The 26,103-nt window shown below is 39.4% G+C and overlaps 1 protein-coding gene across 1 annotated transcript; it reads right to left on the reverse strand.

Moving 5' to 3' along the window:
• Positions 1 to 7,562: 7,562 nt before the first annotated feature.
• Positions 7,563 to 8,252, reverse strand: LOC148031241 (pentatricopeptide repeat-containing protein At4g18520, chloroplastic-like). The gene has a single exon (XM_087685559.1). The coding sequence runs from the start codon at positions 8,250 to 8,252 to the stop codon at positions 7,563 to 7,565; it is 690 nt and encodes a 229-aa protein (XP_087541685.1).
• Between the last annotated feature and the right edge of the window lie 17,851 nt (positions 8,253 to 26,103).

Consider the following 26,103-nt stretch of genomic DNA (forward strand, 5'->3'; position numbering starts at 1 on the left):
CTTTGGCAAGTGTGCTTTAGGCACTAGAATAGGTCGGAGATTCCATGGAATATGAGGAATAGTAAAGATCACCATAGGAGCAACAATATCAGGATTCACACATCCAATCTCATGCAGGAAAAAAGCAAATCCCCTTCCATGTCGCTCAAGCATCTCCTGAAAGCATTGCTTCTCTGTGGGTAGCAAAAAATCACCATTTCCAATTTTCAATTCAGCAAGAATCTCTGCTGAAAATTTATGACCAATATGCTTCGAATTCCTCAAAATTGGCTGTTTGGCAACCCTCTCTATTTGCTGATCACTGTCAGGTGGAAGCGGTACAGCTACCGGCTTCACCTTCTTATCCACAGTCTTGTATTTTGTGTCAACCCTGGCTTCATTATGATCCTTTGCATTACTCAAATCTTGCTGTAAATCAACAATTCTGCACTCCAATGGCTGAATATCCTCAGTCCTCTGCTTTATGGATTGCATAGAAACAGCCCTAAACTCTGGATGCTGAAATATTTCAGCAGTGAACTCTGCCGGAAACTCTGTTTGCTGAATTTCATCAGCACTCAACACTTTTTGCTGAGTCAGCTCAGCCTTTGACTCAATCTGTGACACAAAATCTGCAATTTCATGAAACATGTCCAGGGATTGCACTAATACATTACTGTGACAACTCTGCATATCAGTTTTCAGCATATCTTCCATCTCTTCCATCGTATCTGCACAAATCATACTGTCATACATCCCATCTATGTGCGCATCATCCTCTAAAATTCCTGCATTTTTCAAATTTTTCTCCCTCCTGTATATGTACTGCCTGGCAGCTCTAGGCAACCTAGAAATCTTCTGATAGCTCATCGAACTATTTGCTGAAATCCCAACAAAACCAGAGGAGAAAACACTGCTGCCAGGAGGCGAGAACTCCAATCTCCTCTACTCTGTACCACCGTCGTCTCGCGAAACAGCGGTACCTAATGAAAACCCAAATCCCTCACAGTGAGAAAAGGTGCATCTCTGAGAGTATCCCTGTTTCTAACATGGTTCACACACATAGTCATAAACTGAACTGCTCTCATGCCATCTTTACTGCGAATCTGTGCATAAGCGGATCCATCATCCATTACCTTTGTTTCCATGCGCGTCTCTGTGATGAATGGCTGTCCAAGAATTATGGGATAAGAGCATGAATCCTGCACAAAGAAATGGAAATCCTCCTCTACATCACCAATAGAAACCCTGACACTGGGACAGGCAGCATACAAATCACCTGCAGTGTTATTGGCGGCTCTCATACGCCACCCATGCTCTACATCCATAGACCATCTGTTACTCTCATAAACTCCACGAACTATGAGATTAATCTCTGAACCATGATCCACCAAAGCAACATAAGGCACTTGTTTCTCTGCAATCTTTACCATCGTCTCTGTAGTTTCCCTAGCCCAATGACTCCGTGAAAAGTGACTACGCAGTATCAAGATAGGCTCATCAGTTTTAGCATAATGCATAGGCTGAACCCTCTTCTCTATCTGTTGAAAAACAGAAGCATTCTCAACCAAAACCTCATCTTCATCCTCATCCAACTCCCCAATCAAAACTCCCTGTGTATCAGTAGTAGGCAATGCATGTCTTTTCCTCTTCAGGACCTCCTAAAACTGATCTTGAAACTCTCTTTTCGAGATGCCCAAAACCTCAGAAATAGTGAAAGTCACCTCACTACCAAGTATCTTGTCATTAAAGATTTTCTTCATGTCCGTAGATGTTTCAATATCAGACATCAATCTAAATCCTGGTTGCTTTCTCTCTCTAGGCTCTTGCCTCTTTTCTCTCTTTTGAGCATCTTCCATCTGTTGTTCTGGCCCTGGTCTCAAAGACGGTCCTGCAGTAGGTGGAGTAACAAACTCAGCCCCTCTAGTCTTTTTAGCTGCACTCAGATTTTCTTCATCCCTCTTACGCTTCTCCTCAACAAGTACATCTGCTCCTTGAGACTTAGCCAAGTAGGCATAAATAGAGTATCTGTCAACATGCAAATCCCAACCTGTCTAAGATCTGATGCTAGAGCCTGCACTAGTCAAAACACTTTGCTGAATTTTTCCCTTGTTTGCAGTCTCCATAGCATAAGTGCATAGTGCCGACTGATTCTCTGATCCCTTCTCAATCTGGACTCCATATGCAGAAGCATCTCCTCTAGCTGTCACATAAGAAGTACGCGCAGCCATGTCATCCACTAACTTCTTCATTCTGCCTTTCCCAAAGTTGGTAGCAAGTAGAGCTCCTGTTTCAGTCAACCAAATCTTACCATCTTGACCCCAAAATACCAAATTCTTCGTCCTTGCATCCTGAAAAGATTCACAATCCCTGCAATGCTGATGGTTCATACTATCGCACCAAATACATCTCCGATCTCTCCTAGGTACACTAGGAGCACTCCTAGGTGCAATACGAGCACTAAAAGAAATAGTAGGCACAGTCGAAGCAAACTGCTCTTTCAATTTTCCCACCAAATCTGCTTTAATTGACTCCAGTGTCAAATCCGTTATGCCTTTGATTATGTCATCAAGAGAGGTAGGCACCGATGGAGCGGATGGTTTTGGAGCAGAAGGTGCAGGCATCGGTCGTGGAACAGGAGGAATAGGAGGAGTAGAAACAGTAGGCATTGGCATAGGCCAAGAAACTGGCTGAGGAGGAGAAGAAATAACAGGGATAGAAGCAGGCATAGGAGCAGAAGATGGCGTCGGTGTCATAGAACCATTCTGTAGGCGGGTCTTCCATATCCTCCTCTTGGTCAAAGTCAAGATTGCATCCTGGGCATCTTGCCAATCCGTTTTAAGTCCCATAGGCTTCGTGCGATTCTCAAGAAGCTCTCCCAATTCTTCCTGAAGAGCAGGATCTGCAGCTTGCAAGAAAAGCTCAACTTTTTCAACATCCAATGCTCTTTGTTCAATGGCATCAAGCTAACTATACCTCTCTTCAAATTCTTGAATCAACTCTGAAGCAGCTAGACCTTTGTTTGGCATGTAGACCCACTCTCGGAATGACCACTGAGTAGCCATACCAAAGTCCTCAAGGAAATACTCTTCTTTCAAGGCCTTCTTAAAATCTTGCCAATGCGAATTTTGAATAAAAAGATCAGTCACTTTTGCCCTCAAGGCGGGTGTGACAAGACGAAGGAAGTACTTACTCATAAGTCCAGCTGGAACTCCAAAAAACCCCATCTTGATCTCATATGTCTTCAAATATGCTGAAACATTACAGCCATCAAATAGCTTCTTCTCATTCTCAACTGCTTCAATCACCTTAGTCACGCTGTTTGCATTCTCCTGCTCCGAATATAGTTGCCTTTGCTGAGACAACTGCTGTTGATCATACAATTGTTGCTGCTGCATCGTATACAATTGTGTCTGTTGATTTTGAAGCTGCATATACATGGACATATTCTGCAAAATCTGCTTTAGATCCTTTGTTGAAGTACTTGACGCAGCAGTCATTGATGGAGCTGAAGTAGAGGACGCAGCTAGAATTGTAGAAGAGGCTGAAATAGAGGCTGAAGTATCTTCCATCCTGAAATTTTTGCGATGCTTTCACGTCGGGTTCACCAAAAATGTCGAAGGATTTTGAAAGCAAAGTCGCGACCACAAAGGACTTTGAATAATTTCAGGATAAAAGGTTAATTTAGTAGATAAAATTCAATTTGAAAGCTCCATTTCTGTACCATCTCTAGTCTCTGAATCTGTAAATAACCAGGGTACATTCATGCACAACATCAGTAATATGAGGAGATTCTAATGCAGGTTTGTAAGCTTGCATCAATGTATTTCTGCCTTTCAAAACATCAACAAGCTAAATTTCATCTTCAAAGGCAAACTGCATAATACAAAGAGAACCATGTCGGGCAAAATCAACATCTTCACAATCAAAACCTATGATAAGGAGCTGTTCTGGATCATGCTCTAAATAAAATCATGGTAATTGTGTTGAATCTCTACCAAGATGGATAAGCATTGGCAGGTAGTTTGCCAAAACAGCAACCATATATCCCGCTTGCACTGCTTTCATGGGAATCAAGTGGACGGAGATCTTTTCGTTTATGAATTCGAATAGCACTCAGGGCTTCAAGTGGACAGAGGTCTTTTGGGCAATGCATGTCTTTTTATCTTCAGGACCTCCTGAAACTGATCTTGAAACTCTCTTTTCGAGATGCCCAAAACCTCAGAAATAGTGAAAGTCACCTCACTGCCAAGTATCTTGTCATTAAAGATTTTCTTCATGTCCGTAGATGTTTCAATATCAGACATCAATCTAAACCCTGGTTGCTTTCTCTCTCTAGGCTCTTGCCTCTTTTGTCTCTTTTGAGCATCTTCCATCTGTTGTTCTGGCCCTGGTCTCAAAGACGGTCCTGCAGTAGGTGGAGTAACAAACTCAGCCCCTCTAGTCTTTTTAGCTGCACTCAGATTTTCTTCATCCCTCTTACGCTTCTCCTCAACAAGTACATCTGCTCCTTGAGACTTAGCCAAGTAGGCATAAATAGAGTATCTGTCAACAGGCAAATCCCAACCTGTCTCAGATATGATGCTAGAGCCTGCACTAGTCAAAACACTTTGTTGAATTTTTCCCTTGTTTGCAGTCTCCATAGCATAAGTCCATAGTGCTGACTGATTCTCTGATCCCTTCTCAATCTGGACTCCATATGCAGAAGCATCTCCTCTAGCTGTCACATAAGAAGTACGCGCAACCATGTCATCCACTAACTTCTTCATTCTGCCTTTCCCAAAGTTGGTAGCAAGTAGAGCTCCTGTTTCAGTCAACCAAATCTTACCATCTTGACCCCAAAATACCAAATTCTTCCTCCTTGCATCCTAAAAAGATTCACAATCCCTGCAATGCTGATGGTTCATACTATCGCACCAAATACATCTCCGATCTCTCCTAGGTACACTAGGAGCACTCCTAGGTGCAATACGAGCACTAAAAGAAATAGTAGGCACAGTCGAAGCAAACTGCTCTTTCAAATTTTCCACCAAATCTGCTTTAATTGACTCCAGTGTCAAATCCGTTATGCCTTTGATTATGTCATCAAGAGAGGTAGGCACCGATGGAGCGGATGGTTTTGGAGCAGAAGGTGCAGGCATCGGTCGTGGAACAGGAGGAATAGGAGGAGTAGAAACAGTAGACACTGGCATAGGCCAAGAAACTGGCTGAGGAGGAGAAGAAATAACAGGGATAGAAGCAGGCATAGGAGCAGAAGATGGCGTCGGTGTCATAGAACCATTCTGTAGGCGGGTCTTCCATATCCTCCTCTTGGTCAAAGTCAAGATTGCATCCTGGGCATCTTGCCAATCCGTTTTAAGTCCCATAGGCTTCGTGCGATCCTCAAGAAGCTCTCCCAATTCTTCCTGAAGAGCAGGATCTGCAGCTTGCAAGAAAAGCTCAACTTTTTCAACATCCAATGCTCTTTGTTCAATGGCATCAAGCTAACTATACCTCTCTTCAAATTCTTGAATCAACTCTGAAGCAGCTAGACCTTTGTTTGGCATGTAGACCCACTCTTGGAATGATCGCCGAGTAGCCATACCAAAGTCCTCAAGGAAATACTCTTCTTTCAAGGCCTTCTTAAAATCTTGCCAATGCGAATTTTGAATAAAAAGATCAGTCACTTTTGCCCTCAAGGCGGGTGTGACAAGACGAAGGAAGTACTTACTCATAAGTCCAGCTGGAACTCCAAAAAACCCCATCTTGATCTCATATGTCTTCAAATATGCTGAAACATTACACCCATCAAATAGCTTCTTCTCATTCTCAACTGCTTCAATCACCTTAGTCGCCCTGTTTGCATTCTCCTGCTCCGAATATAGTTGCCTTTGCTGAGACAACTGCTATTGATGCAATTGTTGCTGCTGCTGCATATACAAATGTGTCTGCTGATTTTGAAGGTGCATATACATGGATATATTCTGCAAAATCTGCTTTAGATCCTTTGTTGAAGTACTTGACGCAGCAGTCATTGATGGAGCTGAAGTAGAGGACGCAGCTGGAATTGTAGAAGAGGCTGAAATAGAGGCTGAAGTATCTTCCATCTTGAAATTTTTGCGACGCTTTCACGTCGGGTTCACCAAAAATGTCGAAGGATTTTGAAAGCAAAGTCGCGACCACAAAGGACTTTGAATAATTTCAGGATAAAAGGTTAATTTAGCAGATCAAATTCAATTTGAAAGCTCCATTTCTGTACCATCTCTAGTCTCTGAATCTGTAAATAACCAGGGTACATTCATGCACAACATCAGTAATATGAGAAGATTCTAATGCAGGTTTATAAGCTTGCATCAATGTATTTCTGCCTTTCAAAACATCAACAGGCTAAATTTCATCTTCAAAGGCAAACTGCATAATACAAAGAGAACCATGTCGGGCAAAATCAACATCTTCACAATCAAAACCTATGATAAGGAGTTGTTCTGGATCATGCTCTAAATAAAATCATGGTAATTGTGTTGAATCTCTAACAAGATGGATAAGCATTGGTAGGCAGTTTGCCAAAACAGCAACCATATATCCCGCTTGCACTGCTTTCATGGGAATCAAGTGGACGGAGATCTTTTGGTTTATGAATTCGAATAGCACTCAGGGCTTCAAGTGGACAGAGGTTTTTTGGTTTATGAATTCGAACAACAGCCTAGTATACAGTCCTATTTTCCCAGGTCCAGAATACTATCAAATTTCATTATCAATAATGCCCTTTATCCGACCGTGTCAGATCGAATTGGACCCCGCTAGGATTCAAAAACAGGAGCTCTCTGGATGTTCTGCTTTCTCTTCTCCAGGCTAGATTTACTGCACTCAGTCTCGCCAGCAAACAAAGATCTTCAGATTGATGCCAGTCTTACCAGACACTCTAATGCCTCTTTTGAAAGAGGAAGTTTTGTTGAAGAGTAGTAATTAAAAAAAACAATTGCAACATCGCAGTGACCTCTCCAACAAGTCTCTTCGAAGAGGGAATCTGTTTCGTCCCACGATCTTTAGAGATTTTCTCTAAAGATAATCCATCAAGGTCATACGATAAGCATTTTAATGCTAAATTGATTGCTTGACCTTCAAATTTTCATCAGCGCCATCACCATCTTCGTCGTTTTTTTCAGCGCCTCCATCACAGCAATGTCGGCTTTCAGTTTAAGTAGCAACGGCATAGAAGACGTCTGCAATGCACCCCGATTCTCTTCTATTCATACCTCTGAACATAGAGATCGCCTCCTTTTTCCCCCAGATCAGACGACGATCACAATGTCCCCCAAAAATAGTGTTCTTTTCCCCTATTTACAGCAGATTTTTCTTTGCACATTGATCTCGGCACTCTTCTGTATCCACATCCACCAATAATTTGATCTTGCGGAGAGTGTCCTGATACTTGACCTTGAAGATAAGCGCCATGGATTGAGGTACTGAACAATTAAGCCTGTCGAGTGGAGCCTTGCTGGGCCAAATCACGAAAGCAGAATTGCTAACGACCAAGGAAGCAGAAAAAAATGTCTGTGTGTGTGTATCACGCATTCCTGTCAACCGCGCATTCTCGTCCCAAATTAGCTTTTTTCCCCATTGACGACATCCTCCATTTTTTTAAGCGGCTCCTCTTTTGCCTTCACTAATAAAGCGGCCCCCCCAATTTGGCTTTTCTCTCCACCAGGAAAGCGGCCCCTTTCTCTATTGCCTGTGGTACCACATGCTTTCAAGAAAAGACCAAACATAACAGTATCTGCAGACACTCCTTCAGGCTGCACTTGTGTGAGACAGTTCAGAGCTTCTTCAGCAAGCCCCTGCTGAGTATAGCCGACAATTAATGCAGTCCATGAGACTACATTGCGAACTGGCAGCCCATCAAACACTTGGACTGCTTCTGCAAGAGAGTAGCATTTTCCATACATGTCCACCATTGTACTCCCCATGTATAGCTCTTTCTCAAGTCCTCTCCTAGTTATCTCACAATGTATGCTATGCCCTGTTTCTAAATCTCCTTCTGTGCCACAAGCTTTTAAGCAGAGAATGAATGTGCTGGTATCCACAAACACACCTTCCAGCTGTATCCACTTGAAACAAATCAAGACTTCCTCACTAAGCCCATGTTCAGTATGTGCTGCAACCAAAGCCTTCCATGAAACTGTATCTTGAAGCGGTTGCTTGTCAAACACCCTGTGAGCCTCTGCAAGGGAACCACATTTGCTATACATATTTATAAGAGAATTTCCCACAATCAATTCTCTTTCAAATCCCATTTTTGATATCTCACAATGTAAAGATTGGCCTGAGTGCAAGGCTCCTATGCTACCACAAGCTTTCAAGGTGCATAGAAAAGTAGCTCTAGTTGGAACCACACCCTCCTGTTGCATGTCCCTAAAGAGATCCAAGGCAGTGAGACTGAACCCATTTTGAATATATCCTGACATTAAAGCATTCCATGACACTTAATTTCTTTCCAGCAAGCCCTTGAAGACTTTATGCGCTTCCTTTAAACTTCCACATTTGACATACATGTCAACCAGAGCATTATTGATTAATTCCTCTTGCTCCAAACCCTCTTCCACGTAGAACAAAAGTATAATCACAACAACTAAATATGTACAAAGTATCAAACCCCACACACAACTTTTAGGTGGATTTCACACCTCGAATGCGCAGCAATACGACATCGTGATGTACATTTTTATGGTATTATGGTTTGTTTATGTGCTACGATTACGAGAACAGTTTGTATTTTTTTCTTTCTTTCTTGCTTGATACGGGGTTTTGGGTGCCTGTTTGTTGCATAGCATGAAGTTTTTGGTCGCATATGTGTAGAGGTCATGCCGAATTTTTTTTAGGATGTGGGTTTTTTGAGGTGGTAAATTGGTTAGTTACGTCTATTGTGTGTCATTCTTTTGATTGATTTCTTTTTTATAGCCATTTTGGTTGTTTTGCAAGGATACTTTGTGATTGTCTGTATTTGTGGTGCATGTGTTTTCCATGTGAATGGCGCCTCACGCTCCTCCTGCTATCCAGTATATCCCGCTGGTCAATAGGGATTATTATTCCCTACTGGCTTTTGAGCCTATAGCGAAAGCAGGACTTGCGACTTTCGTGGTTGCTTCATTCCCCTTGATTCCAAATGATCCATCCCTGTATGATGAGTTTCTTGCATCATACAACAAGAAGTCAGGCCTAGTTCATGGTGCTTCCATGGTATTAACACCCCGAGGGTTAGGGAAGGCTTTGTCTCTTCTCTACAAAGGAGAACCCTTTGTTACAACCAGACAATTATTCTCCAATGATAAGATTATCAAGCTGTTATAGAAGCAGACCCAAGAGATTCTGGATGTCAAGAAAGTGATAAACACTTCAGGCATATCTTTTTCCATGATCACTGATCCTCTTTGGAAGTTAATTTGCCAGTTCGTCCAAGATAGGTTTATGCCTGCCAAAACAGCATCCCATTATTTGTCCAAAGAACTCTTCACAACTTCCAGGATGGTGTTAAAAGGGGTGGCTATTGATTGCTTACATGTTTACAAAGATGGGCCAACATTTTGTCATAGTAACTAGAGGAAATGTCACAAATGTCACATATGGATCCTACTTGTATGCTTTCTTGACATATTCAGGCTTAAAGAAGGGTGTGCTACCACCTCCTCCATCTGATCCAGTACCTCCCCCTCCACCTTCAGAAGAGTCAGAACCTATTGATATAGAGGATCTTGATTCCCCTCGTCCACTGGTCATTCAGTGAAATCGCTTGAAGCATGTAGTAGATAAAACTCCTTCAGTTCCTCCTTTAGTCACAGTTCTTGCTACTTCTGGTAGTGACCTCCCTGCCTACCTCACATGTAACAATTTATTCTCGGCACATAGAGAGGGGTCCTTGGACATATCAGTCCCTTCACTGAACAGTTTAGTATCAGGAGATGCCATTCCATTCCACTGTAAAGACATCAAGAGTTTGATTGAACTTTCAGTGACAGCTTGTGCTCAATAGCTATATGCTTCTTTTTATGAAGAACTGATGTAGTCCAAAGACCAATTGCATAAGGCAACCATAGAGTTAGTCTCTGCTAAAGACACACTTGCAGATCTATTTAAGCGGATGGAGCAGCACACCCAAATGATTGAGGCCCAAAGAGAAGAGATATCTTCTTTGAAGAATTAGTTAACAAAAGCTCAGTCAGAGGTCACTAAAGTCTCAGAGGAGAAGGAGAGAATGTCCAATGAAGCTCAAGAGTTTCAGACTCTTTTAGATACAAAACTCTTAGCCTTACAGACTCCTCATGAGACAGTGGAATCACAAGCTTTCCAAATCAAGCTGTTGCAAGACCAACTGACGTAGTCACGGTCTGTTTCTCCAAGTCCCAATGCTCCTCTGATTCCTTCTATCTCTAAACAAGACTTGGCAGTTCTCCAGAGATAGGCCACCTTGTGTCCATTGTTCCAAGATAAAGTGGAAAGATTGCAGTCCAGGATGGATTTGTTATGGTCTACATTTGAGCATTTCCAGGAGTATATTCCTCCGAACCATTCTTTCTTTGTCCACTATCAATTGCAAAAGTTGGCCTTTTATATGAAGCTTTCAACGATGGATCTTCCTCTTCTAGAGGATGGTTGGAGTGGGGCTTGGTCTCTTGAGTTGTTGAAAAAATTGGTCCATATGGTGTTTAAAGATTCTGTGATGATGGATACAATGTTGCTGTCTTACATGTATCTACGACGTGATCTGTTGATTCCAGATGAAGTAGATATGGCCTGGTATGTGGGGGATGTGGTTTTACAAGCTGTCTTGTATGTCAACTATTTGGAGTTGCGGATAGATGACATGTTCTAGTGTTATGGTTCAAAAGTGGCTACTTGCCCTGACAATTCATGGCACTCAATGATTGATTATGTGGTCCTGAATCAATGTCAAAACACAGCTTCTACTTATGTGCAGAGTACTAACCAACTGAGGGTGGATCTCTTAGCTTACCTTTCCAAAAACCATCCATTTGATTCAACCTTTTTTTATGCCTATTAGAGAAGATCTGTCTTAGGTCCCTCCGTTCCTAGCCTATTATACTATCAGCAAATGGCTCATCACTATGATACCTATCTTTCCCTTTATCAAACCAATTCAATAACAATCTTACCTCTTCTTTTCCAACCTCAATCTTTTCCTCAAATTTTCATATTTACCTATTGCTCTTTTATCAAAGATCGAGTTTTTTCCCCTTCTCCACCATGCCCTTCACCATCTATCCATATACCTTCTACTTTTCCTCTTTATTAATTAACACATTTCCTAACTGATTCCCTTAAATTTTCAGCCACTCCTTCTTTAACTTATTCCTCCTTTTATGATGTTTCCTACCTATCTCTTCGTCCTCTTTTACTCATTCCACTTCCATCTCCTGCCACTTTTATTTCTCAACCCTCTCAGTTGGTTAGTGAATACGAAGGGTTTGATCAGCAGATTCCCAGAAGAAGAGGATGGAGCTCGACTGATTCTGTTACAGGACCTTAGATAAACTGGCCAATAATTCCACGTGATTGGACTAGTGCCAGTCAAGCATACCAGAACTACCTTCATTTTGCTCACTAATATTCACAATCTCTAGATCCTTGAGTGAGATTGACAGCTCATTCTTATTGGTATCTAGCATACATGCATAGGCATTCCCATAATGATCAAAAGGCCATTCCAAAGCTTTGTATGAATGTCAATGTGAACATTGATTCCCAACACTTGAATGTCCTCTATTTTCATGCCCTATGTCTCCCTCGGGCAGATACCTTGTTTTGCTAGAAAGGATGTGCTGCCTTCAGTTCTTTCAAAATCCTCCAAAGATATTTGTGGATGAGTCATTCTCCATGGATCATTTTCGAAACCACCAAGTCTTCAAAAGGGATCACCTTCATTGATGCCTTTGCAAAGTACTTTGGATGATTCTTAATGATATATATCTCTCTTTTCGGAGGTGTCATTCAGATGGTTGTGTTAGTGTTTGTGTGTGTTGTAATAATTGTATGTGATGAGTTTGTGCTGATTGAGAATAGTTTTTTCGAGAGCTCTTTTCAAACTATTGATGGTGGATGGAACGCCTATGGTGCAAAGCTGAAGAAGAACCTCTTATATCCTTTACAAATTTGTTATGATTTTTAAATGATTATCAGATGAGTCAATGAATAATGCAGTTTTTCTTTAGTAGTATTTTTCTATCAGATACAGGTAATAAGTTGGGGTCGTGGTTTAGCGAGATTATTGAAGATCCTACGAAAGATAAAATTGAGCTCTTTAGTGAGCTTATATTATTCTTTTCCTTAGGTCGCGAGGACGCTTCCTTTCTAAGTGTGGGGATATGTTGAGAGTGGAAAAAGACTGAATTTTTGATTGATTTTTGTTATTTTTGAGGTCTGAATGATTGATTTTTGATGGATTTAGAGTGATGTATGGTTGATAAAGGAAGTATTTGAGAGTGTTTTGGATGATATTGATTTTTTTTTGGAAGTTCATGATGATTCTTAGTAGAGATATGAAGCTCCGTGATGTCTGATAGGTTCTGTTGAGAATCTGATTAGTTCTGTACACCTTTAGTATAGCTTCTGTTTTGTTCTAATTTTCTTCTGTATGAAGCATGGATTGATTATTGATGAAGATTGAGATCTTTTGGAAGCTTGTTGAATAGTTTTTGATAGTTTGGAATTTTTTTAGTATGAGTTATGAGATTCTGATGACCTTCTGCAAACCTCTGTAAACCTTTTGTAGAGCCTTTATCTTTGCTCTGTAACTATTTTGTATTTGCTCTGGTACTATACTGTACTATTCTGTAGACCTTCTGTAAGTGTTCTGTAGAATGTATGTGTGACTTTGGAAAATTTTTCTAACTTTTGGAAAGGATGATTATAAGTTCAAAAGAGCTAAAACAAATGGAAGAAGCAGCTGCTAAAGACTGAAGAGAAAACTAAGTGACAGAGATATTAGTGAGTTGTGAAGAGACATTGTAGTGGCTTTGGTGCCTCTTCATATCAGACATACCTCTTGGGAGGTGCATCCATGACCTAAGAAGGATTATTGAGAGTTATTATGAGAGTATTGTAGTGAGGAGATGATGTACTATTGAGAGAGTGAAAGAGAGATAGTTCGAGATAGTCAATTCTATTAAAACAGTGTAATTGTATATGAGAGATTGAGAGAGAGAACTATGAAGACATTGAAGATGAATAATATGTGATTGATTTCCATTCAAAAATGGTGTATTCTTTTATGTTCATTGTTATATTGAAGGATTCTATGAAGATGTTGAAGATTATGGTTGATTCTATCAAATCCGTGGGAGATACCTACTATGATGTTATGTGAAGATTTGCTATTTTCTTTGTTTTGGTCATCAAAAGAATGAGATAAAAGCTTGTTGATGTTACAAGATAGATTTTCTTGCAGTAGAATCCCCTTTTCCTTGGTGTTCCTCTTGGGGCTCTAGTACGTAACAGGGAGAGAGAGCATGGATGAGAGAGAGAGAGAGAGAGAGAGAGAGAGAGAGAGAGAGAGAGAGAGAGAGAGAGAGAGAGAGAGAGAAGGGGAGGAGAGAGAGATGATGCCTCATTTATGAGGTTTTTATCATTTTATATTAGCCAACACGATTATGATTATTTTATTCAGCTTATAGACTTGATGCATATTTTGCATTATTTTATCCCCATCTATTTAAGGTCCTTCCTCTTATATCAATCATACATTTGCATAGGTCCATACCAAGTACCAATGGAGAGAGAGAGCTAATGACAATGTTCACAAAACTAGTGACTCACATTGTTCTTATACTGTCTCAAACCTTATTTGGGAGATCCGATTGAGAGATATGGATAAGTATGAGAGATATGGTTGTGAGATAATTCATGAAAGAATAATGATGTGTAGAAGGAAAAAAGGGAGGCAGAGAACAAGACAAAAATGTATTTTTAAAATTTGTATTTCTTTCTCTTACTTTTATTTAATCATATTTGTATGAATATCTAGTATGCTTAAGTTTTTTAAAACTATATTGGTGTGTTTATATATGTAGATGAAGGGACATACTATCGTTGATCTTATTATAGATGCCATTCTACTTTGTAGCATAGTAGCTTGCATATTTAGCAAAATATTATAATCAAAGGTGGGGATGCATTATGAGGAGCAAAGTAGTATACTCACTCCACACATGATGCACATATCGTCACTATTATATATATGTTTTAATAAAAATGTGATTATGTTTATATAAATATCAATATCATGTAGGTAAGAGCAAAAAAACCATTCTTTAACATGGTTCTCAACCAAGTGAGATGAAAAGTGAAGTCCTACCACCTACAATTTCCCCTGTAACTCTGGCTACTAATAATGTGTGCTTTTACTATAACCATCATTATTTGCATCGCTAATTTATTGCAATCATTGCTATTGGTATCAATATTTGCATTCCTATTTTCAGCACTATGTGTACTGATACAAATAGTGACGCTGATAATGATGCTCCTGTGGAGATACTAATATAGTGATGCTCCTGTGGAGATACTAATATAGCCAACATGTGGATTTTGAAAATAGACTATGAGCATTCCTAATTGCCTTGCTATAGGCTCAATATGTTGTAGTATGTGTTTTTGGAAATATAAATGCTACTATTCCTTTTTTCCACAGAGGGAGGTGTTAAGATTTATGGATTAAAAATGCAAGAGCCTTGGGTTGATATCCTCTACATCACATGCATTCAAAGCCTATTTCTTAGTATCTTTATCTACACTTTTTTTTACATTTAATATAATTCTATTTTACTCAATCTATAAATAATCCCTTTATATGACATTCTTCTATATGTAATAAATATATGAAAATAGTATTACAAAACTCTTCTATTTTGAATCCACATGATCCACACATATATTCACATAAAGGAAAGATGAATAGACATAAACATTGCTTTGTCACACTCTAAAGCCATATGATGCCTCATGGACAAGAAATTTGTAGAGCAACATGTTATACAACTTCTAAGGAAAGCAAAGGTAGTATGTGCAAAAGTAATCAATAGTTGGCATCTTTCTTCGAGAAATATCACGTCTGGGACTCAACCCATAAAAGTATCTTAAGGGGTCTTGTATCAAATATAGCCTTCAACATCATCCATTGCCCAACTCGTCCCATTGTTCTTGGGCTACACTAGCTCCTACGGTACGCAACTTATATAATTGTAATATACAAAATACTGAAAATTCATATATGAACCTCCTATTAAGGTTAATGGAAATTTTTTTCTTCTTCTCCCGTCGGCAACGGTTGTGATGGAGGGGGAGAGGGATATAGAAGGGCGAGCAAGCTCCTCACTGGAGCTTGCTTAGCCCCAATGCCATGCCGCCTAACACGTTAGGAGAGGGAGGATCCCCCTCCCCTCCCCTATTTAAATAGGAGGAGGCACTGCCATAGGGGACGACTGAATACGTGAGGAAGAGGATGAGAGTGGGCTGCCATATGACGCTAGCTGCTGTCGTGAAGGGACAAAAGGGAGGACTAAGGGCTGCCAATATCTTTGCGCCGCCCTGCAATAGTGAAGGAGGGAGGGCCGCCTCGTCGCCACTCTGCCCGAACGAGGGCTGTTGATTTGCCGCTGAGCCAAGACGGCATCACCCTGCCGTCAGTCGGCGCACCCCAACTGCTAGTCACCACCAGTCACCATTTGGCCACATGGGAAGCTCTAGAAGCTTCCAAAGGGGGGGGCCTTCTTAGCCCCCATTCCCTTGGCCTCAAAACCACCATCCCCATCCCCCCCCCCCCCCCCCCCCGGTTTTACCCCCCTATAAGCCCCCTCTTGCTTGGGCTTTATAAGTCCCTTTCCCCCCAAAAGTACTAAGGCCTTAAAAGGTCTTATTACCCCCCCTCGTGTTTTTACCCCTTAAGGCCCTTCCCTTGAGGCATCTTGAAACCCCCATGTTTTATAAATTTCCTTAAGCCTTTCCCTTGGACTTTGGGATTACTCCCCACCCCCCCTCCTCGTGGTTAAACCCCTTAGTCGTTCCTTGCCCTTTGCAAAATACCCTTGGGCTTTGTTTTTTCTTCCCCACTCGTAAAAGAGAAGAGAGTGTTGAGGGCTTTTGAGACCTTCCTTCACCACTCAAAAAGCTTCGAGGGAGCCTTCTAAACTACTTTCGACGGATGGGTGCAACGGAGCGACTGTGGAATTCCAAAGAGGAATTGTAAAGCTACTTCCACGTCTGAAAGACTTCAATTGTGATGCCTCCTAAGAAAGTCCAAGGCGCTGCCGTGGGAGGGTCATCTCCGGGCATCCATGTGGACATCTCACCTCAATCCCACATTTTCCTTCCTAATTTTTAAATGTTGAAATTCAATCATGCAAGGTAAATTGTTGGATATAGGATATATTTTTGTCCTAGATATTCATGACAAAGGAACTTAGTCATTAATAATTTTATTGAATCATGCAAAATAAAGAAAGCATAAATGCATTTATGGCAAATAGATTTTGCATTGAAATGAATTATAAGACTAGATTATTATCCATTAAAATTGTATACTTCGGTTAAGCCTAGAAGTATAAACTGCATTTCGCACTATTAATCCATATTGCAATGAATCATCATGGAAAGTGCAAAGCATGAAACGATTCTTATGATGCATAAGCTCTATGAAATTATCGTTGTCAACTGCATAAATTAGCAAGAAAAATGTGGCTTATTTAGCATGAATTTTGTTCGCAAAGGAAAGGGAGGATTAGTTGAAATTAACCTAACCTATGCCTGACCTCAAACCGATAAGTTAGGGTTTAAAAAAATCAATTTACACATAGTCAACGAGTCATGTGGAAGTAATCTCGAAATTATCTTCTAGAGTTAACCAAATTGGCATAAACCTAAAACACCTAAACCACGGAGTACTCGTTTAGAAAAAGAATTCTAAAGAATTCACTAGGGAATTTAATATGTGACCTAATTGTACGTATTGTTAAAACTAATATTCCTATACCTTAAATACTTGCCCACATTCACTGAATGTAGGGATAGTGAAAATGTAATCGTAAAGTGAGCTAGGGTTTGTCCCTACGAATCTTACAAAGATGAAACTTGGAAACCCTAGGTCTAATGACGTTAGCTTAAAGAACATGAAACAAATTGTTTCGTGACTCCACAGTCTCATAGTTCGATGCAGCACTTGCGCAACAAGTGCAGAGTTATATGATCTTGTGATTGGATCACAAGGGGATGGCCAAGTTATTGCAATGAAGCTGGCATGTCCTTACGTGAGTTATTTTGCAAGAGGATGAATAATCATCCTAATTTAGTAGTCTTTCTTGAGTAAAGAAGATTGATTGGAAACTAAAGACCTGCTGATAAACTGAAGTACCCAATGAACTTAAGGTTTGACCAAGTTGGGTTAATAGGGTACGCCCTAACCTAGGATATAGGGGATCTTGCCAAGTTGCAAGTCATCTCGGATCAAGTGCTAGATGCATTCGAAAGGAAGGATTCATTCCTTAGCAGTTTGCTAACAAAAATGATCAATGGAAATGTTTGTGCTTGCTACAGATTTTAGAGCACTATTTGGCTTTGTTTGATCAATGAATTAAAAGATAAATGGATATCTATACTTCAGGTTGAAGGCTTGAAGGGAGAGGCAGCTTCAGTTACCCCCGACTGCATGCAATGACCCTAACCAAGGGGGTTGTTGACCGCGCAGGGAAAGTGGACCGAACCCGCCGTGAGAGGTCTCTCCGTTGAGTGCTACTTGGAGCAGGAGGACGCTTGGGTGCCAGAGGGGGCTCTGGCTGTAAATCCCTCACCTTTCGGGCCCTGCATAAGAGGCTAACGTGACTCGGATTGGATCTCGAGGCTCGCATACTAGTCTATGGGCGGAAACTTGGATTAATGATCCCTGTAGATTGCTAGATAGCCTATGGGCGGATTGTGGATAAGCCTACGGGCTGGACTCTTTATATTTCAAAGATAAATATGATAACCTGTTAATAAGGAACTTGTTTGATATTGTTTTTCTATGTCAAGTGATAAAATTACGTGAAGGAACTAGTGCCTAATGGGTTAATTAAAGAAGCTGGTTGTTACATGTCCAACTAATGTGTTAGGTAATTAAATAACTAAAACAACTCAAGGAAAGTGCGGAGGATGGGCCAGAGGTCCGTCTTATGGATGGGTGGTCCCGGTTGGCCGGGAACTTTTCTCAAATCGTGATGGATAGCAAGAAGATCGTCAAAGAACATGAATAACAAAAGCATTGACCTAGAGTTATGATTAAACCTGATTTATGTTGTTTTAGGGGAACGGAATGGGACTATGCCTTATGGCAGAGAGGTTGAGCTTTGCATCCCTCTCATTTCCCATTCTCCTTGAACCAAGTGCAGCATGAATCCGCTTCAGACTTGGCGTTTCTGCGTAAAGTAGTTCGCTTGGGTCCGACGCTAGTTGCTGTTAGGAAATGACCAATCAAGAAAACGCTAATTCAGGTCGATTCTAAGTGGGAACGGTCGGAATACTTTCGCTACATGGCAGACGCGGAAAGCCCTAGATCGCAAACCCCATAACATTCCACGGGAGTGCCGGGCGAAGCTTTCTAGACATCCTTTTCGATGGACTGCTAAGACGTGTCCTGAAAAATACAAACGATCACGCTACAATATACATAAGATACTTTGTGAGCTCAAAAGAAAGGGTATTTTATTTACTAAAAATTGTAGGATTATAAATCTATAAAAAAGATTTTAATTACAATTTAAAAAAAACCTATACATTTGTTCAAGTAAAAGGGATCGTTGTATGGCCTTTTACCATGTAAACATAGTGTATTTTGTAATACTCTTTGAATATACGTTATATAGATTATTTCTTATAGGTGAACCCATTAAGCCCTCAATAGATTTACATAAGGCCAATATAAATTGGAGTTTTGGAAAGCTTGAACCAAAGCTAGTGCAAAATAATAAAATGAAGAATTCTTGGACAATAGAAAAATGTGCTTTTTCTTGAATTTATATGGCCTATATTTGTAGGATAATTTCTTTTTCCTATAATTGCTTTTGTAGGCTGAGGCCACTTTATGACCGCATCCTTTTTGCCAAGTTCCTCAACTTGTTCTTGCAAGAATTTCTCATTTTCTTGTAGCTATTTTTGGAATCTTTCCCTTAATAGTGTCTCTTTCTTAGTGAGCTCTTTTGTTTTCTCTTACAATGCATTCTCCTTCTCTTGTAGCTACTTTTGGAATTCTAGATTTGGTTTCTTCATTGGAATGATGAGAGTCTTGTAGTTCTCTTGAGTCTCCTCCAATTCTCCATGGGTTTCCTACTTCTCTCTCTAGTGATAATGTCCTGCCTTGCTTGAGGTCTTTAAACATTTTTTCCATTGCCTCCAAATTTCCCACTATGCCTTATTTCTTGGATTGGTTTTGAGTAATCTCATCAGCTTGTTGCTACTTTTCCTAATGTATTGAAGTGATGATCTCAACCATAGTTTTGGCCTTGACTAGCTTTACTAGCTATGCTTGCAACTATTACAACTACCTTGTCTAGTTTTCCATTTGGCTCTGTAGATTGAGTAGGAGATTTGGGTGAGTTGGTGGAAGCTCTCATACTTTCTCATTTCCTTTATCATATTTTCCCTCTCTTTTTCTTATTAATAGGATATTTCCCAATGGCTTGTGCAAGTACCCTCCCTTTTTCATATTAATAGGATATTGCCCAATGGCTTATGCAAGTACTCTTCAAAGGAGGACAGACTTATGACTTGATGATACTCTTCCCCATCTCTTCTCAGTTTGTCTTGTTTTCTTATTTCTTCTATCATTCTCATCTTTGGATTGCTTGAATATTTTTTCCAACAGAATTCTTTTTATGAATAAGTCCATGTGAGTGACTATTAGGTGGGATAGAGTGTTGCCTAGTTAATAATAGTATTCTTAGTTCCATATAATTCAACTTGCTAGTTATCTCTAATGAATAGACCTTTTGGGCCTTGGTTAAGGACTCCTTGATGTAATCAATCCATAATGCATTCAAATCTTATTTTGTTAGGTTCCCTATTAGGGTGTCCTCCATAAGCCACTTGGGCATCTTGTTCTAGCTAGTTCAAGGATTATTGTAGATGAATAAATGATGAAACACGTGTGGTGACCCTTAGCTCCACATTCTATACACTAGGTAGCAAGACTTCCTTTTTTCCAAGAATGGGATGCTTTCATTCTAAGAAACTTCCACATGTATTTTAGCTTTTAGATACCTTGGTGACTTCACTTTTATCCCCAAGGTTTTCTCTATCACCTCTAGAGTGGGCTGAATTATTGATTCTCGAGTTACCCATTGTTTCCCAATTTGGATATTGAACATGAATTTAAAGGCCTTTCTTTATGGGTAGTAGTAGAAGATGGTGGCTTCAAATGCCTGAAAGTGGATGGGCTTGGTTGTTGCTTTGAGATAAGTTTTTAATTCACATTTTGATATTAGTTCTCAGAGTGAGTAGTAATGATTCACAATTTTCTTGATGTTTATTGTGGTTTGGAATCAAATATATCCCATTTCATACATGTTTACAACTATTCCAATTTCCACATGCTATTGGTGGGTAGTGAAGATGATCTTGTCCTCATTTAGGGTGTCTCTGATAAGGACAAGCTTATACCCTCTTCATTGTCACTCCACATCCTCTAAGATCAAAGGAGTTGTTGTAAGTTCTTAAAAATTTCTTGAAAGCTCATTTCCTATTTGGAGTTCTTTCAAAAATTCAACTTCCAAATTATATTTATACTTGAATACCATTGCATGCTGAATTCCATAATTCTCACCCATCATCTTACCATCATTATAATAAATTATTACTCAATTGGGAGCCCTAGTTGTTAGTCTTAGTAAGTTCCTTTTTTAATCCAAATACTTGATCTCTAGAGATTGCAAAGATTTTGAAATATTAGTATCTTTGATCTCCATACCCCTCTTGAAAAATAGGAGCAAGCATCCTAGCTTGGAAGAGAAGGTGATAGTGTGTGAAAAATGTTTGTTATTTCATAAGGTAATTTTATTGTTATATACAACTAGAGGAGCTACTTATTTGTGTAGGATGGGAGAAGGGTGGTAGAGAATCCATTGGTCTTAAAAGTTGGGGTTGTATTCCAAGTTGGCTAGAGTATGCAGTTAGCCGATTAGACAAGTAACTCACAAATATATGATGTCTGAGAATGAAGTTTCATTGAATGTCTTGGCAATGTGGAGCTCTTCCTTCTCAATATCTTATCGAAGAGTAGATGATAAGAGAAATCCTTTGGAGGTGTTAATGTTGTAGAGGATTTGATGATTGCCCATAGTGATTCAAGAGGTCTCATTGTATGTTGGGTCATATTTCAAGAGGTTGACAATCTTTCTATGTTTAGAGATGGTGACGACTTCACTTCCTAACATGGTAGCCACATGGAAAAGTGGATACCATTTGTTCAAGAAGTGAGTGGGGCTAAGTTGCAAAGTTATTGTAAGCTATTGATGATGCATGAGTCTTTGAGGATTTTGTTTGGTAGATAAGAAGGATTCAACATGATTTTGATTGAGTTTGAGGTATTTCTTGAGCTAGTCGATCTAGGACTATGAGAATTTTACAGAAGAGATGATTATATTCCTCCCATGTAGCACTATGAGAATTTTACAGAAGAAATTAGCGATGGGCTTGTTAGCATGTGTGGATAGATCTTTAGCCATGTTGTAAATAGAGTACCATTGTCATGGAAACCTACAAGAAGCTAGCAAAGGAGGACCTTTAGTTGCTCATTTCATACATGGCATCTATAGACATTGGCAAGGATCTCTTTTTCTAACAAGTAGATGGTCATTTCTTGAGCATGGGTTGAGATCTCGAGGGTTGGTATGTAGATTTATAAAAGATGGGTTTAGAAGATAAGACATAGATGGTAGGTAGAAAGGAGTTTGAGGAGGAAGAGCCTTGATCATGATCATGAGCATGGTGCACGAGCTTGATGTACAATAGGGAGCTAGTAGTCATGGCGACTTTAATTGTTGTAGATGTAGTTAAAGTTGCCAATTTGTGGGATATTGTAGGTAGTTTGGGTGGCGAAAGCTGGCCAAGCCTACCTAATACCCTTACGGTCTTAGTAGTTTTTTTGGAATTCAATCTAATGTGATGCATGGTTTGTAATACACTTTTAGTATGGTTGCCTTTGTTCATGTTTTCGTAGTGCACACTATGGATTAGCACAAAAAGAGGGATTTATATTTCCACTATCTTTGAAATATAATGTTGATAGGAAGCCTCTTGTAGGCTTGTTGTATTAAAATGGGCTAACAAGGATGGGGTTGCTAGTCTTCAGAGGTAGGGCAAGGCTCAAACCATGCTCCTTTTGGGGGAGAAGGAAGTAATTATTCATGTGTCTATCAATTGTAAGTGAATGCATTTTTCAGTATAATTGACATCATAGTTGGTCTAGAATTTGAAGATATGCCCCATGGGAACTCTAGCACTAATGCTCTTAGTCTCGATGGCGATTATAAATGTATAGCAACACAATAAGAAATAAGGTTTTCCTCTATAGGGTTTTCATCTATGGGATGTAATTGTAGCTGCCAATAATAGTAATGAGGGTTACAGTTGTAGCCTATGATCCTTTGTTGAAAGGGGCGTCTACCAACATTGAGCTAATAGCAATCAAGAAAATGTAGAGATACACGATTGGGATCATAGGCTCATCTTCTAGTTCTATTTCACTAATGGCAACAACTCTAATAGTGGCAATTTCTTGATGAGGTTTGGAGGGTGATTACATAGGCTACTGATGATGTTGCTCAAACTTTTCATAGAAGGTTGTTCCACATGTAGGAAGGGATTGTACATTTTTACCATGGGAGCATCATGTGAAGGGTATCAAGTGGGTAGTACTTCTTAGTTGTATTGCCATTGAAGTAGCCAGTGGAGTATTTAGGTGGGTAATATTTCTTAGGTAGGAAGGAGTTGTACATTTTTACTATGAGGGTGATGTGACGAGAATCCAAGTGGGTAGTACTTCTTAGTTCTACTACCATCGAAGTAGCCAATGGGGTATTTCGGTGGGTAGTATTTCTTAATCCTGCTACATTTGAGGTGGCCAGATGTCCAATGGATTGGACATCAAAGGTTTCCAATTCCACATTCCTTGTCCTATTTGATTACATGGGTGTAGAAAGGTGTGAGGCTGTAGAGTTCCAACTTTCTAATGGAATATTGAATGAAAATAAACATTTTAGCCTTTTGGTCTAATTTCTTCCTTAAGTCTTCAAGCACATGAACATATACAATAAGTAGAATCTAGTATGGTAACTCCTTGAAAATCAAGAATTAGGGCAATCTAGTTGAGGGCCCCTCCTCATGGACCATCTTCCACTCATACCAACTTCATGTAGTCATTTGCACTAATGGATATCTTGAACTCCCATAATCACAATGTATGACTTGCCTTCCCTTATGGTATTGTCATGTAAAGAATAATGACTAAAGTAACATTGATAGAAAATCACCATATGCAATGTATAGGTGTGTGAGAACTAAGTCTACCATAAATGTAGGTACCTAGCCACAACTAGGCATTAACCCCCAATAACCTTCCACTTAATGCAAATGTGTGTGAGTGAGAAGAAAAGAAAAAAGGAGAAAGGTAAACATGTCTATAGAGAACATGAAGATAAGGACAAATATTAGCTCATCCTATATCCATCATCTTCATGAGAGGAAAGCATATCATTCACTTGGGACACTTTTAATGAATATATTTGTAGGATTCTTGTCCACAAGCTCTATCTTCTTGGCCTAAACCACCTCTTTGATAAAGTGGTAACAAGCCTTAATATATTTGGTCTTTGCCTGAAAGACTGCGGGGCTTTCATCATCGGAAAGTTACGGAATCATGTATATATAGGGGAGGCGTGCTTTTCCAAAAAGTATGCAAGCATAAACTATAAAACAAGGGAGGGGGTAGGGTGGGTTTTGGCAAAATGGGTATTTTTCCAAAAAATATATAAGCACATACATTATCGATATGACCCTATTACTTCCCTCCTCCAACTATAAAAGTAAGGGAAGGGGGTAAGGTGGGTTTTGGAAAAAAGGGAGGGGCTGGGGGGGAATAAGGGGTTTCAAGGTTAAGGGGAGAGGAGGCATATGGAGATGGGTAGGGTGGGATTGGGGAAAGACTCGAGGATGGGGTTCAGTGCATTGTGTGACTTCTAATGCTCTACAAAATAACTCATTTTATTTTTTGTATGTTTTGTAGGCAACATTGGTGGCTCTCATCTTTGGAAATATGTTCAAGCGCTTATGTGTCTTCCATGTCTTGTTTGTAATCACCTTATTTTTCATTTGCATTAGCTATCCCAAATTGGTTGCAATTACTTATATTGATTTCTTTGTTTGATGTAGCTAGCAAATTAGTAAGTTTCATGGAATATCCTTTGTTAGCTCTTGTTATGCTCATGTAACTTTGTTTCTTGTTGTGAGACTTATGACATTCCTTTAAGAGAAAAAAAAGAGAATAGGTTTTCTTAGTAGAGAGTTGAAGAATGGATGGTGTCTAACAAAAGTGTGTGGTTATGTTTCCATGCATACTTTCCATATAGTAAACACCTAGATTTAAAAACCTAGGTAGTACTACAAGTGAAAGACATATAAGGGTGGAACTAAAACACATCTTATTTATGACAAGTGGTTTGAGAATCAAAAAGACTAATTAAATGGGTTGGTAGTGAGAGAAGATGACCATATTTCTTAGTACAAGTAACTCTTCAATTCTTGTAGAGATTTCCAAGTGTCAACCAACTTTATAAGTACATGCTTATGATGGACATGGCTAGTGAAATGATGGGGTAACCTATTTTCTTTAATGGTGATCATCTTCTCATGTATCCTATTTTCTTTAATGATGTATCCTTTCTTGTAGAACTACTATCTTTTCCCTTCTTGAAAGAAAGGAATGACTATACTAAATAAAAATGTAGGTGTGACGTGCTAGTGGATATATCAATGCAGACCCCAATGTGGATCTTGGAGTTATCAAGAATTAGGGCATAACCATACATTATGAGTTTGTTTTAGCACCCTTGACACACCAATAGATATATCGATGCTTTTCAATATTATTTTAGGTATTTGACTCTTGCACTTGTAAGAAGAACTCTCACCACTTGGCATAAATGATTCACTAATAGATGCCCAATAAACCATATGGAGTGTCATCAACTAATAATATTTTTTCCATCACATATCTATCCAAAGATTTTTCATGCATCTGAATAGCCTTTTTAACAAATGACATGTTTTTCAAGAAAATCATGCACAAAAATTAACACAATCTTTTTGAATCAGCATCCTTGCATACAACCAGCAAGAAACAAAGAGGAAGCATAAACAATACAAAAATTTTGAAAAAAGTTATTTTTTATCTTTAGAGGCTTCTATATCAAAAGAGTGAGAAATTGGACTGAGCTTGTGAGATGACAAAAAGTTCTCCTTGATGCAATCTTCAAACTTTTTGAGAGGAACTTTGGTCAAATTCTACTAAGACCGAAAAATGTTGAAAATGGCACTTTTGTTAATTCGTGCATTAAGAAAAGGGCTAAATAGATTTTGCCACATGGAAAAAATTTTGGTATTCTTGTCTACTCTACTTTTGATATAGTAGAGTAATTCATTTTGTGGTTCTCCCCTCCTATTTAGCCCAAATCTTCAAACCCTGATAAGTTTTGGTAGTCCCAACTGCCCCTATTAACTAATAAAAGCTAACAAAACCTCTAACAAAGACATGAAAAAGTCAAGTTAATTAAGACCATTTTGAAAATTGAGAGAATTTTCAAAGTTCTTGGCACTCCTAGAATTTTTAATTTGTCTCCTTGACCTCTCTCTTTAGGTTTATTTCTTTGCACATTGTATGCATACTCATTGTCTTTTACATGGCATCCACAATGCGTCCTTCTCATTCCATAAAATTTGCACCATGTATAGCAAGAGCGCAAATGGAAAATGGGAGCCCAAAACATTTACTATAAATGATTGGGTTACAATGCTACCATCTTATAGGGGCTCTCATAGAGTGAAAAAGACAAAACA

This window comes from Lygodium microphyllum, chromosome 9 (assembly GCF_053477565.2).
Source record: "Lygodium microphyllum isolate KBCC chromosome 9, Lygodium_microphyllum_v1.1.10, whole genome shotgun sequence".
Classification (NCBI taxonomy): Eukaryota; Viridiplantae; Streptophyta; class Polypodiopsida; order Schizaeales; family Lygodiaceae; genus Lygodium; species Lygodium microphyllum.

Bases quoted from the DNA above. Each gene is read 5' to 3' on its own strand.
- LOC148031241 (XM_087685559.1), bottom strand. From the start codon at position 8,252: ATGGGATTTGAAAGAGAATTGATTGTGGGAAATTCTCTTATAAATATG.